The 16846-nt window shown below is 40.0% G+C and overlaps 2 protein-coding genes across 13 annotated transcripts; one reads left to right on the top strand and one right to left on the bottom strand.

Annotated features, from left to right (window-relative positions):
- Window positions 1-817: 817 nt before the first annotated feature.
- LOC113308884 lies at window positions 818-5285 on the bottom strand. 5 transcript variants are annotated; one of them, XM_026557339.1, is made up of 3 exons: window positions 4976-5285; window positions 2902-4185; window positions 818-2835 (listed from the first exon to the last, which is right to left on the bottom strand). In XM_026557339.1, the coding sequence occupies exon 3, from the start codon at window positions 2633-2635 to the stop codon at window positions 836-838; it is 1800 nt and encodes a 599-aa protein (XP_026413124.1). In that variant the 5' UTR covers window positions 2636-2835; window positions 2902-4185; window positions 4976-5285; the 3' UTR covers window positions 818-835. The 5 variants fall into 5 exon arrangements, with proteins under 5 accessions (XP_026413124.1, XP_026413121.1, XP_026413123.1 ...); XM_026557336.1 differs by having other exon boundaries at window positions 818-3063; window positions 3140-4185; XM_026557338.1 differs by having other exon boundaries at window positions 818-3048; window positions 3140-4185.
- Window positions 5286-6820: 1535 nt separating this feature from the next.
- On the top strand, window positions 6821-16708 carry LOC113313906 (protein PLASTID TRANSCRIPTIONALLY ACTIVE 16, chloroplastic-like). 8 transcript variants are annotated; one of them, XM_026562678.1, is made up of 14 exons: window positions 6821-7013; window positions 7126-7215; window positions 7465-7587; window positions 7689-7856; window positions 7959-8030; window positions 8175-8299; window positions 8829-8876; window positions 9646-10239; window positions 10328-10453; window positions 10551-10805; window positions 10894-11046; window positions 11145-11321; window positions 11464-12401; window positions 12724-13069. In XM_026562678.1, exons 1-13 carry the CDS (start codon window positions 6993-6995, stop codon window positions 12146-12148), a joined length of 2637 nt encoding a protein of 878 aa, XP_026418463.1. In that variant the 5' UTR covers window positions 6821-6992; the 3' UTR covers window positions 12149-12401; window positions 12724-13069. The 8 variants fall into 8 exon arrangements, with proteins under 8 accessions (XP_026418463.1, XP_026418464.1, XP_026418462.1 ...); XM_026562679.1 differs by having other exon boundaries at window positions 9640-10239; window positions 10903-11046; XM_026562677.1 differs by having other exon boundaries at window positions 9640-10239.
- Window positions 16709-16846: the final 138 nt, after the last annotated feature.

The raw sequence follows: 16846 nt of genomic DNA, 5'->3' as shown, positions 1-16846 counted from the left end.
CGAAACAATCAACATTATTTTGTATCCTCTTCCTGCATAAATCCTTGTCTCTCTCCGTACGAAAACGTATGTCAGATACATGCCGGTACAAAACACCTTTGGCATAGCCTCTACCACAAACACCATCTTGGCATCCATCATAGTGTTTAATGGGACAATGGAGTTTATCCCCTTGTGAAGATGAGATGAAAGGGTCCAGGGATGATGATGGAGGTTGAGATAAAGCATCTACATCTGATTCATGGAGAATTAGGGATCGAGAAGTAGATGATCTCCTTCTCGTTCTAGGCATAGTTTTCCAAAAAAGATGAAACTGTAACCGTTTAAAACTGAAACAGGATCTCGAACTGGTGAAAAACTATGGTTATGGGATTGCATTACCGGTTGTAGGATCAACGGTAACGATGGAGAGGGAGAGTTTGATGAAGATTTGGTTGAAGTCACGGTAAAAGAAGGAGGATCAAATTATGGTTTTCAATAGCAGAAAAATCGCCCTCAAATCGCCGGAGACTCTCTCTCTAGAATTTATTATATATTTAGTATTATTAGTTTACATATAATTATTTTATTTTTATTTTATTATTTAATAAAAAATATAATTATGTTTGGTTAGAAAAATATTATTATATTGTAATTATTTTATAGTAAAGATATCACTACGGGCTTTTATTAAACTTACTATAAAAATAATACTAATACACATTGATAGAAGGTAGCCGATCGACAAGCTGGGCACCAACACTTTTTTGAATAATAATACCTAATCTATGAAAAAGAGAACCTCCGATTTTGCAATTTGCATCTTGACCAATTATTATTGTAATAAAAAAAAACTTTATTCATAAATGGAAAGATCAATGTTACAAGAAATGGTGGGTAGCCTAGCGACGAGCTGGGCATCCACACCTTTTTGAATAATAATAGCTATTTTATGAAAAAGTGAATTACCAATTTTATAGTTGGTGTCATTTCTAACAAAACAATTCCTCAAACGCTTTATAAAAGTGATAGTGTCTTCACTTAGTTCACCTAAGGAAGTAAAGGTTAAAACCTGGAAGTCGTAACCATGCCTTGCGCACAAATCTTGATATTTATGCAACTTGCGTGATACAGCAGCAGAAATGGCATGGCCGGGAGTGAAAGAGCGAGTTCTAGCACTTGTAAATGGAGAGACCCCTGTGACGTCGAAGCAAACATCTTTACCATCTATCCAATTATAAACCAAAACGTCTGCTGGTTTCGCAGATTTGGAACTGTTGGTAAGGAAGCCCAAAGAAGCTTCTTTCCTTGCGGCAACTCCACCTTTATAGCATATGTCAGCAAAACCATCCCTAACCATATCATGCCTAAATTTGATACCCACTTCACTTGCACAATGTATTGCGTGATCACCATATTGGTCAATTGGACGTCTGCAGACAGAACATGAGCTCCCAGCTTCAAAGAAGGGTATGCCTAAACGGTATTGAAGTACGGCGCTAAGTTGTCTCGTCCCAACAGTTTGATTTAAACCGACGATAGGAATGGATTTTAAAAAGTCCATAGCATGCTTCTCTCTGTTATGTTGCCATAAGATACCTTCTCTTTCATTCAAGGGTAAGGTTTCCTTGACGAAATCAAAGTATTTTGCTGCCAAGGACTTCATAAACTGGGGGGCAGCGTCTCTGATATCGAAGTTGGAAAACATAGTACCATAAGCCTGTGTAAATGTCTGCAAAGCATATTCATAACAAGTGCTCAGTTCTGAAGGAGAAGCAAGCTTTAAAATATTATGTTGTAAGGACAAAGTTTGTGCGTAAGAGGCAAGATAACAATACTTTCCAGTATCTTCCATAGTGTAAACACCAAAACCGCCGTACTTGATAGGTAAGGTGGCCAATCGTTGCCGCACAGGACCAAAGCCAGCGTCGTCTTCCACAACCAACTGACGTAAGAAACGGATTAAGTGTTGATCATAAAGAGAGGTCGCATATTGGGTGGCCATAGGGTTGGTAGTACGCAACGTGAAGTAGAGCTTGGAAACGCCAATGCAATTGCGTAATAATAATAACTCACACTGTGAGTCATTCATCTGCTGTACTTTACTCATCAGGTGAACAGTTTTCTCAACCCTACTAACCACCATATTGCTACAATATAGTTGATCCTGGCTGAACGACCTTCCCAGCAATTTCACTCCAAGCACATGCCTGCTAATTGTTGAAGGGAAAACACCTACCATGTTGCTTCTGGGATCAGGCGAAGGCCAAAAGATCTCAGTTTTGTTAATGTTCACAACCAAGCCTCTCTCAGGTCCCTCTTTTTGTATAATTTTCAAAGCCTTTGCTACTTCTAGAGTATCGCCTGCGATAGTGCCGTCGTCGAGGTACCAAGCGTGAAAATCCAAAGCACATCTAGCTGCAATCTTGATGGCAAGTGGGTGTAACGTTAGTGCAAAAAACAGGGGACCGAGAGGGTCTCCCTGTTGTACCCCTTTCGTAGTAGAAAGTGTATGCTCATTGTAGTAAAGTCTGGCAGGATGTGAGTAACAAAACTCAACCCATTTATAGATGTTAGGACAATGTAAATTGTCTTCTTTAAGCATAGCTGACCCGTCGACAAGATTGAAAGCATTTGTGAAGTCAATTAACAACATAGTTTGAGTTGCACAATGTCCTTTTAACTCCAGTAGTCTATTGGCAGCGTGCAGAATGCCTTAGCCCCCGCAAGGAGTTCCTACACCAAACTGGAAGTCCCCAAGATACGAAGTTAACTGCTTACAGGCTGATGTTGCGACAATTTTATAACATAGTCATCTCCAAATAGTTCCAACTGCAATTGGACGCACACCTCCACCTGGCTTGAGTAATGGTGTTAATGGAGCACTGACAATAAATTCACCAAGAGATGGAGGGCACTTACCACTTAACCACAAGTTAACTACACCTACGATTGAATGCAGTAGCTCATCTGAGATTGCAGCCGCGGCACCACTGAATGCATCTAGAAGATGCTGCGCCCTAAGGCCATCCCTCCCACATGAGGTGCCTTTGGGGAAGCTCTTAATAGCTGAGAGTACAACAACTGCATCAACAACCAAAGTAGGAATAAAATTATCATGTGCAAGTATAAATGGAGGTGGTGCAGGGGGTGTTTTAACCTCAAGTCCTGTAAGGTTTCAGGGGTGGCAGGTGCTAATCCATCAAAAGAAAGCACACGGATAGCAGCCCTGTACTGTCCAAAGCTAATCTTTTTCTTACAAGCTGCAATATTGGCACTGAACTTTTTCGTCTTCTTGGATGTTTTGCGGATGGCTGCAGATGGCTTCGACTGACCCAGCAAGTTGTGAACCAAGGTTGCACATCCATTTGGCTCTCTCCATACATTCAAGGACTGATTAATTGCAGCAATTTGCAGTTTCTTACGTGTGCCAGACCTCTCCTCACTAGAACACTTTGGTACAAACAGGTTGAGCGTGCAAATGGGTAACAACAACAGTTGAATCCATGCCTATAAATCTCCAGGTTTTGCAATCACCTTATCCAAGGCTGATTTTAGGACTCGAGAAAACTGTAGTCTACAGGGAGGGGGTATACTTACAATGGTGGTAATTCTTCTCTGAAAAAAGTATGAAGCATGTCTAAAGACAAGCCAACTATTGCATCATTCAAACCAGAATTGTCACAAGAACTACCAGATTCCACTGCAGTATCAGACACACCACCAGCCTGTGGCTTCAATACACCGTGAATAAGGAACTCAGCACCATGTCCGTTAAAAGGACCTGCAATAACATCTGCCTTATGTAATTTTGAAGTACATGCCTTTTTCCATGCATGGATGTGAAGACATTTAAAGCACAACCACATATGCATGTCAAGTAAGACCTTTTCCCAAGCAGCAAAGCAATCAGGATTAGTCTGTATACGTGCTCTGTAGGTTTCTTTATCCTTCTCTGTGGGGAATGCTGATCTGATATATGGCGATAGACGACACTCTTAGCATAACCCCTTCCACAAATTCCACCTCCACATCCATTATATCCCTTGAATGGGCAAGGAACCTTAGCACCCTGTGAGGTTGATATTGATGGGAGTTGAGATGGGGGTGAGGGAGGAGATGATGATGTGGATGCGAACTGAGACGATGAAGACGATCCCGAAAGTGAATCTACAGATGCATCAATGCTGCACTGATGAGACTCATCTGCAGTTTGATTAACACAACCTTGAGGGATGGAAAGTAAGCATTGTGTCTGACTAGACCTAGACCTAGTAACTCTTGGCATAGTAATTCAGAGAAAACAAACAACAGAAACGACAATCACTACCTCTGAAACTTAACAAGATTACGAGAATATCCAATTAATTCGAAAATCCAACCCAAAGAGAGAACCAGAAGACAATTAGGACTCAAGGAATGGGACCTTAAGAGTTCAAATTAGGTAAACAACGCCAATTGAAACCTTAAAATACCATTCATTGAAACACTAATTAAACAACCAGGAAACTTCAAACTCAGAGCAGTGTACTCCTCTATGATGAACAAAAAAAAACCCTGTTACTGCTTATACACACACAACACTTGAAAAACCTCCACCTGCTGCTAGTCACACACCCAGAAACATTTAACCCAAGTTCATCAAAACCAAACAATAACCCAACTGCAGAATCCAAATACAACAAACAATAACCCTGCTATAACAACAAAGCCTTCAATTTTCTACAAGGAACCCCAAAACACTGATTGCTCAAAGAAAAAAAACAATCACTCTCAAAGACGAGATCAACTGGAGTTATGAATCAATTACAAAGCACAGAATCAAAAACAATTACTAAAATTGTTAACCCTGAACTTAAAAATCAAACACCCATAATACTGTAACAGCAATTACTCACACAAGAAACCAAATCTCAAAACCCCTAAAACGAATTTCAAAACCTTTGCACAAATATGCTACACCGAATCCTTTATTCAGAGCAACGAAATCACTTACAGAAAACCAATTGGTGGTGTGAATCCTCAAAACCCCAGAACAGCATCCAACATCAATCGACAAAAACTCTCACTTGCAGAGATGAAGATTGGTTGTAACACAAAAACTCTAAAACCAGGATAATAAGCGCAAAATCCTTATACTGTATTCAACCTTCAAAACCCAACCAAGAGAATTACTAAACAAATCCCCCAAAACTGAAACCCTAATTTGAATTAGGTTCCTGTTGTTAAGAAATCAACAAAACCAAAACCCTATTTCTTCAATACTTCAAGTAGAGAAACAAAACTTCAATCGTGTGCGAAACTGACTCAAATCTCCCTCACCCTCTCTCCAATATGCAAGGTTAAAACATGTCTTTATAATAAAATAACAAGGTTAAAATAGAGAATCAATTAAATCAAATAATGTGGGTCCACAACTTCTGCTTTTCCAGCTTTTAAAAGCTAGTGCTGAGTAGCTTTTAAAAGCAGACCTAAAATGAAAGTGCTTCTCTCCAAAAGCACTTTGAAAATAATTTACCAAACACAATTTTTGGTAAAAATTTGTTACAAAGTGCTTTTGGTTGAAAAAAAGCAAATCCCAAACGACATGATTTTTAAAAGCGTACTCTTCACTTCAAATTTCAGCATTTCGCTCTGAAGCGGTCATGTGAAGCGCATCTTTCATGAAGCGTATGCTTCACGCTTCGGAGCATACGCTTCGCTTCAAATTTCAGCATTTCGCTCCGAAGCGATTATGTAAAGTGCGCTTTTTGACTTAGTCAACTCCTTTTCCGTCTAATTTTTAAAGCTTTTAAAAGAAAAATATGAATATTTTAAGGGGGAATCAAACACCCCACCTCCCACTCGCCTGAAGAAGGTTGAACTGGTGTGCACACGCTTTGTTTTTGATAATAATTAGACTTATATAAACTTTATATAAATATTATTTTCATAATAAATTTATAATTACTAGTTACGACTAATTTATTTATAAGAAAATATCCGCTTCAAACATCAACCATGAAGCGATGCTTCATGCTTCGATATACGCATCGCTTCCTAAAAATGAAAAACGCTTCACGCTCCGCTTCTCGATTTCAATGCCTTGCCAAACGAGGCTTAAGTATCCCCAATCACGCATTCCTCTTAGAGCAACCACATCGGGCGAGTATAACCAAATATTTGGTCAAAAAACGAGATACAACGGACAGACTATCGATTAAAATCCGGACCAAAGACCAAATCCCAGACTATATTTGGTCCAAGACCAAGACCAAAACCAAATATAGTCGAGCAAACGTATAGTTAAAGCCCCACCACCAGGCGGGCGTAAAGTCCCCGCCCCACACCAGGCGTGCATAAAGTCCCCGCCCCACACCAGGCGTGCTTTATACCTCCGCCCCATTTTTTTTTCTTTTCTTTTGGGCGGGGCGGAGTTTATACCTCCGCCCCACTCTTTTTTTTTACTCATTTTATATATGGGACGGGCTTTATACCTCCGCCCTATTTTTTTGTTTTTTGTTTTTTGGAATCTCTTGTTTTCTGGGATCTCATCGGGCGTACGTATAGTTTACGCCCCACACCAGGCGAACGTATAGTGCACGCTCGATCAAATTTAGTCTTCTATCCGTAGCGTCACACACCAGACAAAACTCAAATTTGGTCGTTTATTTTGGTCTTTAATCTTTGGTTATACTCGCACCACTGCAGTTGCTCTTAAAGCATGAATTTCACTGCAGTTGCTCTTAAAGCATGAATTCCTAGGCCCGGTTGCCTCTATCTAAAAGAAAAGTGCCCCAAGTAATTGTTGTCTCATATAAAGTCCACTCACACGCTTTAAGATTGAAAAGCCTTTCATCATCTCTGTGCGAAGAAAGAGAGAGAGAGGAAAGATAGGATTTTCTGGAAACTCAAATGTCGCCCTAAAATTCTCACTCACTCACTCACTCACTCGATTCGATTTACTTCAATCTCAATCAAATCAAAACAAGAATCAAATCCTCTTGGAGACCTCCAAACCAAAACCCTAAATCATGTCAGGCGGTTTCTTTAGGGTTCGTTAATTCCAATTTCTTCTATTCCTTATCTTCGATCTTTATTTTTTATGGAATTTACGAATCGATTGTTGATTAATTTGATATATGATTTGATTGGTGATGTTTGCAGGGGACGTCAGCTGATCAAGATACTCGATTCTCTAATAAACAAGCTAAATTACTTAAATCGCAGAAATTCGCTCCCGAATTGGATCATCTGGTTAGTGAATACCGATTCATGTTGTAGGTTAACTGTTCGATGAATTGTCTCACTGAATATTTGGGTATAGGGTTTAGTAGAATTGATATGGATGGTGGTGAGTAGTGATAGTTGGGCCTTGCAAACGCAGCTATCAGCAGCCACCACCACCATGCATCATTGCCACTCAATGTTAGGGTTTAGTAGACATTATGAATTTTTTGTAATACAGAATGTTTTATTGATGTATTGTTTGAATAAATTGTTTAGGTGGACATTAGGAAGGTGAAGATGGATGTTGTTAAACCATGGATTGCTACACGTGTGACGGAGTTTCTTGGTTTTGAAGATGAAGTTTTGATTAACTTTATATATGGACTTCTAGATGGAAAGGTATATTGATTTTTTGTGTTTTGCATTGATATGATTCTGGGTTTATTTGAATGTTGTTGTGGTTTGAAATTGATGATTGTGTTTTTGTTTATTTGAGTTAGGAAATTAATGGGAAGGAGGTACAAATCCAGCTTACTGGGTTTATGGAGAAAAATACTGGCAAGTTTATGAAAGAACTGTGGAATTTACTTCGTAGTGCTGAGCAGAATGCTAGTGGTGTACCTCAACAGTTTTTGGATGCTAAAGAAGAGGAAATTAAGAAGAAAAAGGTAAGTTTCTTAAGTCTCTTTAGCATAATTAGATAAATTACCTTTGATTGTTTATTAGGTGGGTAATATTGGTATTTTCATTTTCGTGTATGTGCATTACAGGAAGAAGCAGATCGGATTACACTTGAGATTCAAAAGAAGAGGGACATTGAGCAAGAGAAGGCTAAGGAGATGGTAAATGATTCATGCTATGTTAAAGTTTAATTTCATAGTAGAGTGGTTTTTTGTTTTGACTTTCGTCTGTCTTTGTTTATGACGTTCAGCTTGCTTCTGCAAATTATTTGGGTTCATATCCTTCTTTACCTCAAACTACTGTAGGATGGCGAGGTTGATAAAACGAGGTCCCAGAGTGACGGTTTCCATTCCCTCCCGAAGCGTTTGCCGCCCGTAGGCGAAGAAGATATAGCATCTGAAGAAAGGAACGGTTCGAGGGGAAACAACAGGTAGGAATTAACCAGTGATCTTTTACAATAAATCCCGCTGACATGTTTCTGTTTTTGAATGAAAGTTTTGCTGCTATTATGGATGTTCTTGTTATTCAGTCAAGCAAGCACTTCTTATGGGCTTATATTTTCTATCCGTTTGTGAATGCTTCAATTATTGATTTACATGGCTATCACTTTTATGTACTTTCGTAATCAGTTGTCACATACGAACCACGAAAAATAATAATAATAAATTGGTAGTACACTTCCAACTAGATTGTATGCAAATATCAGTAGATACCTTACTTTTAACTTGCTCAGAAGATTATCAGTAGATCTAATAAATTTTGTTTCAGCATGTAGGAGTTTTTCATCATTGAGATTCTAATCATTTGCTTGTAGCCACTGGTGTCATGAGGTAAAAGATGTATTGGTTTTGGTTGGTTGCAAGTTCAAATGGGAAAACATTTATGTTGAGTTACTGTACTAAACCTCTATTAGCCAACACATATTTCAGAGACTAAGTGATTTTAATCTCTGTTGGCAGGCTCTCTAGATCTCCACATTCAGCTCAACGTGGCCTTTCACCTAAATTGTACTCTCTCTCTCTCTCTCAGATAAACTATACAACAGATATACGTAATTTTGTACATGTGTGTGGGTCTTCAGGAGTATGATAGCAAATGTTTTTTCTTGTATCCTCTTCTTTTAAATCATATTCTCAGCCCTGACACTAACTTAAAAACAACTGTCTTTCTTTCCAAACATCAGTGCGTAAAATGGCTATTGAATGGCATCCTTTGATTTTATATGTATAATGGTTATTGAATGTGTAGATTGAGTAAGAAAGTAGAGAGGATAGGGTGGTGAATCTGGTGATTCATACCATAAAGGGAGACCTGACATCCAATTTCTCTATGAGGATTATCTCATCAGTTAGTTGTCACTATATCCATCATCCTACAAAAGCTACAACCCACTCTAGGACCTCCAACACTCTCAAATCAGATCATTCAGAAAAAAGACACTACAGATCTTTTGGGCAGACCTAGGACCAATATCCTCCCGGTGTTTGTGATAGACTTTTTTAGTAAAACTGTCAATATCTTGAGAAGCTTATCTTCACAAAAGATAGGTATTTATGTCGCTTCTTTTCTTGGTATGGTCAACCCTAAGGTTACTAGATCGACATGTCATGGGAAATTTAAAGTTCCTTTATGGTTGAGATAATAAATTTTGTTGGGTTCTTCGATCTAGTTAGTGTACATCAGTATGCTCAATGCTGTTTCTTGTGCTGTGTTAGTGCATGGCAGCTTCATAGATATTTTTCATTTGGCTAATAGATACACCTTTTGAAGTGGCAGGAAGCTATCGAGGAGCATTTCTAGATCCCCTCCACGCAGGCGCTCTATTTCTCCTGATAGGCGATATCGTTCTCCAATTAAACGTTCCATATCTCCTCGTCGCAGGCCGTCACCACGAAGACATCGATCCCCTCTGAGACGGCGATCTCCTTACTCAAGACGTAGATCGACATCACGTTCATGGCGCAGATCTCCTTCCCCAGCTCGACGCAGATCTCGCTCTCCTGCTCGACGCAGATCTCGCTCCCCTGGTCGACGTAGATCTCCCTCCCCTGCTCGACGTAGATCCCCTTCTCCTGTGAGACGCAGATCCCCTATTCCTGTGCGTCGTAGATCGCCATCTCCTGTCCGACGTCGTTCTCCACCTCCGATGCGCAGGAGGTCTCCTTCACCTCGCCGGCGCAGATCTCCATCACCTTTTCAAAGAAGATCTCGTAGAAGATCACCAACTCCTCGACGCAGATCCCCTTCTCCCTTTCGGCGTAGGTCACCATCTCCGTTAGGAAGCATATCACCTCCTCGTAGGTCACCATCTCCAATATCACCTAAAGTGAGCAGAAGATCACCAATGGGATCTCCCCAACAAAGAAACAGGTAAACTGTACTATATCATGTTTGCAGAAATAATGTTTAGCAAGTTCTTTTCCATCATCTTGTTTCTGATTAACTTGTGTATGTTCAGGAGTCGTAGTCCATATAGAAGCAGGAGTCCTGTATATCGAAGTCGTAGGAGCTTGAGCAGGGATCGTGAGATTCAAACTAATGGCATGGGTTCTAAAACAAATCGTGATGATTATCCATCCCAAAGGTTGGTCCTTTTACGTTTTCACAATAATCTCCTGACAGTTCGTAATGTGTTTTTTCTAAAATCCCATTTGCTAATTAACTGTATCATCTATGGTCAGGATTCGTGGGAGAAGGTCACCAGTTCGGCATACCCCTGAGAGGGAGGAGGTCAAATTGTCTGATCAGGAGCACAGGGCATTGGATCCTGTGTCACGTAGACCACAAGTTTCTTTGAGGTCACCACAGCGGGAACCAAGAAAGCAAAGTGGTGTTCAGCGCAAGGTACCTGTTCGGGTGCATTCTCCGGAAAAATCTCCAAGTGGGTCAGAGTCCCCACCACCTAACAGGAAAGTGATTTCTGGGGATGACAAGAGGTCAGTATCGTTGCTTTACATCCGATAGCTTTTTATTCCTCATTTAAATTCTGTAAATCGGCTTACAAATTTGCTTAATTATTTGAAGGACCTTTAGTCCATCAGAGAGTCCTCTCAGGGTAACACGAGAACTGAGAAATCGTGCTGAAAGTGCAAGTCCTGTGAGGCAGATAAGAGATCACGGTGCTCGTCACCGTGGTAGTCCAGAAACTAGTGGGGACGAAGATGCGAGTCATGCCAGGTTCGATTTGTCTAGGGTTTGTCTTTTTTTTTTTTTTCCTGTTTTCCGGTTTTGTTTCTTTGCGTTTATTTACTGATGCTGTCATTGTCTTGTTTTAGGAGGAATGCACGTCTTTCTCCTCGAAAAAGAACCAGGCTTTCGCCTGCAGCTGCTTCAAAGAACATGCATGACGAAGAGTATTCTCCTGAAGACTCTGCTCGAGATCAGCCTGGTGATGCACGGAGTCGTCATGCAGATAATGTAGAATCTAGAAAGAAGGATCGTGATTTTAAGAGGTGCATACTCACCGAAGTTGTTTACTTTTCGTTTTTAGCGATTCTTGTGCTTATATCTTGCTAATTATATTGTAATTGTACTGACCTATTTCTAGCATACAACTCTTAGTAACTTTGTTTTTGCTCAAAATTTTCCTGGCAGTGAGAAAGCTTCTGTGATGGCTGAACGTCCTGGAAGGAATACTCAAAATATATCATCACACAGTTCAGACGTAGTTGACTATGGGCATGGAAGGGTTGAGGGTGAAAAGTCTAAGTTGGATGTCATCCCTGATGAACAAACAGGTAGCAAGAAGCGGTCCCGCTCAAGCAATTTGGAAGGCAATGAACAAGGTGACAAACTAGAAGCTTTGCAGAAACCAACAAAAAGGGTTGACCATCAGATAGCCACTTCTGATTCTGATTCCGAGGAAAATGAGAAGTATAGGATAGGTGGAGTTGACAAGAGAAAAGAGAAGGAATCAGAGAGGCATCAAATGGCTTCTGGCGATGATGCCAGTGATGATTCTCAAATCGATACCAAGAAGGATGCAAAGAGAAGAAGGAAAGAAGAAAAGAGGTTGCGGAAAGAAGAGAAGCGCAGGCGTCGTGAAGAGCGCCACCGGAAAAAGGAAGAACGTCGTGCAGGCAGGCTAAAATCCAAGTCTAAGGATACAGTGCCTTCAGATACTAAGAAAAACCAGAAGTTTGGTGATGATGATGTTGCTTTGAGGAGGGAGTCTCATCTAAGTGACACTGAAGAAGATATTGATCCAAAGCAACATGAGATTGAACTGCGAAAGAGGGCTCTTGAATCGCTCAGAGCAAAGAAAGCCATCAACCCCTAAATTGCTTTGTGCCCTCTCGGAACATCTGATCTTATTTTCTCGTTACTTTTCTAGTTTATGTTAAATCATTATCTTTCAGTATGGTTATTTTTTTCTTGTAGCATAGGACAATTCAGTGTTTCAGTGTGATTGTCTGTCTGATATAGTGTTGCTTGCTTAATGTAGTCTGTTTTTGCTGGTGGCAGCTTGAACTGGGTATATGAAGATTTCCTGAGCTATTCTCTTGATGTGCAAGTTAGTCCACCTTTGCTAGGTATGCTTTCCCTTTTTAGGGAATTTGTTTCTTTCATTTTATGCGAGTGGTTGTTTTACCACAACATTTTCATTAGAATGCTGTCTATGACTCTTTATGTAATCGGAAATATTAGTTATTGGCGTTAAAGTAACCTATGTGCATTCCAATGTTTTTATGTTGTATTATGAGTGTTTTCGCATATGGTTGTTACCAGAATGCTGATTCAGTTTTCTGGGAGTTACAGAAACACTAATATTACTAGAAAAGAATCTGAAGGTCTTGGCAGTTTTGTTTAAATCTTTTGATTTGGTACTAAATGAGGTTTGTGGTTGATTGGTAGATGAGAATACTGTCAAGTAGGTGACTTGGTTGAGCAGGCCTAATGCAGAACTACTTTTGAACATCGTGAATCAGGTGAAATGTCCGAACATGCTTTATGGACTTCTTATAGACGGAAGGGTTTAGTATCTATGGATAAAATCTGTACATGTCAATAATGTTGTTGTTACATTTTATTTTGTCCTTTTACCTTTATGTTTTAATATTTTGGTTTCCGACCCTTCCTGTCATGATGTTAGCTGTTAAAATCAGTGGAGGCCTTCATTGTTGATGTCCACTGTATTCAAATATCTTTCATTTCAGAACTGACTGAAGTAAATACCATCAGTAATTGCTTTTCTTATCAAGGAGTTGACTCTCTTGCCACATGCTTTGAATGATCATTTGTTGAGATACCCATACAAGAGACGTCAACGTTTTTAGTATAGGAATTTGCCTGATGTAGTTTTATTTAGTTCGTCAGTTCATTTGTTACCATACATTGGAAGAGTTTGGACATGTTACTCTAGCTGATGATGCAGCAGGAGTGTTTAGGGAGACTATGTTTGTTCCACTCATGACCTGTCAGCTATAGTTGATTAGAGAATGCTGAACGTGCGTTAGCGCAATCCTTGTAGTCTTCATCTTCTTCTTTTTTCCATTTATCTCTTTTATAATTCTGCATGCTCTGAAAAGACCTACTGCATTACGAGATTGTCAGGTAGTTGGGTGTCCTTGTCTTGCAGTTCCTCTTAGGGTGGCACAGTATCTTTTGTTCCTTTCTTGTTATGTAATGGCTGTACAGTTATGCTGAAATAGGTTTGGCACTGTTACAGTGATGTTGTTCATTCCACTACAAGTGAGAGATCATCCAAAAATTGTTGGAAATGAGAAGCGATATTTGACATACAAGGGAGTTATGCTCCTACCGTCCCTTTCCCTTATCATCATAGTAAAGCTTTTTCATATTTGGGTCTCTGGAAACTGTTAAAATTTTGACGGCTTGAGCTATTCTGTCGGCAGATTATACCTGTATCAGCTTCCATATGTTTCTTTGGAAATGCATGGAGGCCATGTCATATTGGGTCTCTGGAAACTTGTGGCGGCTTGAGCTTTGCTGTCGTCAGACTATAGTGTGTCAGCTTCAATTTGTTTTTGTGGAAATGCATTGTTTTGGGAGTTCATTGTCCCTGAAATGCAGTGTCTATGCTAGTATTAGTTTTCATCTGTCAAAATAATCCCAACCAGATGTGTGTTGCTTGAGAAGAACTTATCCAGTTAGCATGGTGCAGGTTGAGTGATTACTAAATGTGGTTCTAGAAATCCAGGTCTCTGTTAAATTAGCACAACAACTTAGCTGTGTTAGCAGCATTTACTGGATAGGGCAACTTTCAAGCTTCCAATTTGCCTAATCTCGCATTTCTTGACAAAGGGAGGCAACTAAATTATATCCATTCAGTAAAACCCACTGAAGAAAACAAAAAACTATAAATACGAGATGCTCACTTCTGTTTCAGAACAAAACATTATGTTTTCTGGATAGAACTTATCTGATGTGTTTGAATCTCATTGGTTCATCTATCCTCTTCCCAATCCAAATAAGCATAACATATCATAGACCACATGTTCACATTTTCTTCTGTTCCAAAGAAAAAAGATGAGAAAAATGGAAAAGAAAAACAAAAACAATCAAGCAGTGTGGAAAGAAGGAATAACAGTCTGCAGAGAGAAAGAAGAGAAAGTGAGTTTGCTCATTCATGGCTCCCAGTCTCACTTCAAACTCATTTCTCCTCAGTACTACACCTCGTTCGAAGCAGCTCTCAGCCAGGAGCCCCAGATTGACTGTATTTGCTAAAGGGTCAGGACCATTGTCTAAATTCGGCCTCGGCAAAAAAGAGAATGGAAGTGAGGATGAATCTGACAAGCCAAGTAATGGAAAGAAAAACTTCTTCTTCGACCTCAGCAAGATTAATCCGGACGTGAAGTCTTTAATTCCAGTTGTGAGCAAGCCAGCTTCAGGTTTGTCATTCGGGAACTCGAGACGTAAAGATGGTAATTCGGTGTTTGTTGCTGGTGCAACTGGGCAAGCTGGAGTCCGCATTGCACAAACATTACTGCGCAAAGGGTTCACTGTCAGGGCGGCCGTTCCTGATCTTGGTGCAGCTCAAGAACTAGCTCGTTTAGCTGCTAGTTACAAGGTTAGTTAACATTACCTACATTTGCATATTAGTTAAAACTACAAGTGCCCTGTTCCAAATTTTTCTTAATTCTCAAACAATTACCACCTCAGATCATCTCCACAGAGGAATCAAAACGACTGAATGCTGTTGCATCAACCTTTAGTGATTCAGAATCCATTGCAAAGGCTATGGGCAATGCCACCAAAGTTGTGGTCACAGTTGGCCCTTCAGAGAATGGGCCTACCTCCGAGGTCACCCTTGAAGATGCTCTACTAGTTGTTCGAGCCTCTCAACTAGCTGGTGCTAACCACGTTGCGATAATCTATGACGGGACATCAGGAGTGGCATCTTCCAATAATGTTCTAAATGGTATATCATCATTCTTCAACAATATCTTCTCGAGATCTCAATCATTAACCATGACCGAGTTTGTGGAGGAGTTGGTGGATACAAATGTAAACTACACACTCATAAAGACCAAACTGACAGAAGATTACTCTCTGGAGAATTCTTATAATGTCGTTATAGCAAACGAAGGAACCTCTACCAGTCAGAAGAGCGACAGCAAATGTAATGTATGCGAAGAAACTTTGTAGGAAAGATAATATAATCCAATTAAGCTAACATTGAATTCAGAACTCTGAAGTAATTTTCTAAATTTCTTATGTTTGATGCTGAAATGTAGGTTTCTACGAGGCAGATTGCATCCTTGGTGGCTGAGGTTTTCTCAAATACAACTGTGGCAGAAAATAAGGTAACTTGCTCAGTTATTCTCTTCCTGCAAATGCGCCCTCTAACACATTTCTGCAATAGGAAAGAACATATATAGATGATCTGCACAATAATTCACTCTTTACAGTGGTTAGAGTTGAGTTGTGGGCTTATATGCAGGTAGTTGAAGTTTCTACAGACCCCTCGGCAGCATTGAAGTCCACAAACGAACTCTTCAGGTAACCACTGCATCTTACAGATGATGAGAAATGGGTATTTAGGCATACATCATTTTTCGAATCAAAAATGATAGCAGTTGAAGATACTAAGTTTGAATTTGGTTTATAAAACCGTTATAGTGCCATTCCTGAGGATGGAAGGAGGAAAGCAAAAGCAGAAGCAGTAGCCAAGGCCAAAGCGGAGGAAGAAGCAATAATAGCTGCTGCAAGAGCCAGCGAAGCAGCTGAGGCTGCTAAGAAACTTACAGAAGAAGTGCAGAAGCTATCAGAGCAAGAAGCACGAGCATCAAGTCTTGCCAAAGATGCCCAACAGAAAGCTGAGGCTGCAGGGGCTTCCATGGAAAGCTTTATGAATAAAGCAAAAGGCATTAGTTCAGGTTTGTCATGGGACAAATTGAGTTCACAAATTGCAACTGCTGTTCAAAATAAGGCCGAGGACTTGAACACCCCGGTCGCTACTGTACGAGGCCAAGCCAAGGCTCGAAACTTACCAGCTCAAAAAGCTGTTGTCAAACAATCAAAACCGAAAGCAGCAGTGGCATCATTTAGGCAATCGAAGCCAAAAGTGGAACAAACTGAAGTTAAAAAGGAGGAGAGGAAGATTTTTGGAGGCTTGTTCAAGCAAGAAACAATCTACATGGACGACTGAGTCGATCGATCAATATTTGTTGTTATCACCTGTCAAGGATTAACATTGTTCAGTAAATTTGAAGAAATGTTGTTTTTTAAATGCCTGAGCTTTTCAGCTCTGAGGTGGTTACATTTGAAACCTCATAGTTTTTCTTGGCCGCACTCTAATTAGTTGCCACATCTTGTCACAGTGATGTCATTGTTCAACCAATCTACAAAGATAATGCATTAAAATATCATGATCTTATCCCTTTCTTTTTGGATTCGGAAGGTTAAACAATAAGCTGATGTCTCTGTAATACAGTGGTGAAGTCATTGGGTGATGATACCAGCGACATGAGTTTGAAATTTGTTAGCGCCAATTCTTTTATGGATCAGAAAAGCC

Source organism: Papaver somniferum, chromosome 9, assembly GCF_003573695.1.
Source record: "Papaver somniferum cultivar HN1 chromosome 9, ASM357369v1, whole genome shotgun sequence".
In the NCBI taxonomy this organism is placed as follows: Eukaryota; Viridiplantae; Streptophyta; class Magnoliopsida; order Ranunculales; family Papaveraceae; genus Papaver; species Papaver somniferum.
The sequence above is the reverse complement of the archived record's forward strand: the minus strand, read 5'-3'. Positions and strand labels throughout refer to the sequence as shown.

Excerpts from the sequence above, each read along its gene's own strand:
- LOC113313906 (XM_026562677.1), top strand. The coding sequence starts at position 6,993 with ATGTCAGGCGGTTTCTTTAGG. Across the intron at positions 7,216-7,464 it reads CTCCCGAATTGGATCATCTG|GTGGACATTAGGAAGGTGAA; the intron begins GTTAGTGAATAC and ends TAAATTGTTTAG. Across the intron at positions 7,588-7,688 it reads ATGGACTTCTAGATGGAAAG|GAAATTAATGGGAAGGAGGT; the intron begins GTATATTGATTT and ends TATTTGAGTTAG.
- LOC113308884 (XM_026557339.1), bottom strand. The coding sequence starts at position 2,635 with ATGTTGTTAATTGACTTCACAAATGCTTTCAATCTTGTCGACGGGTCA.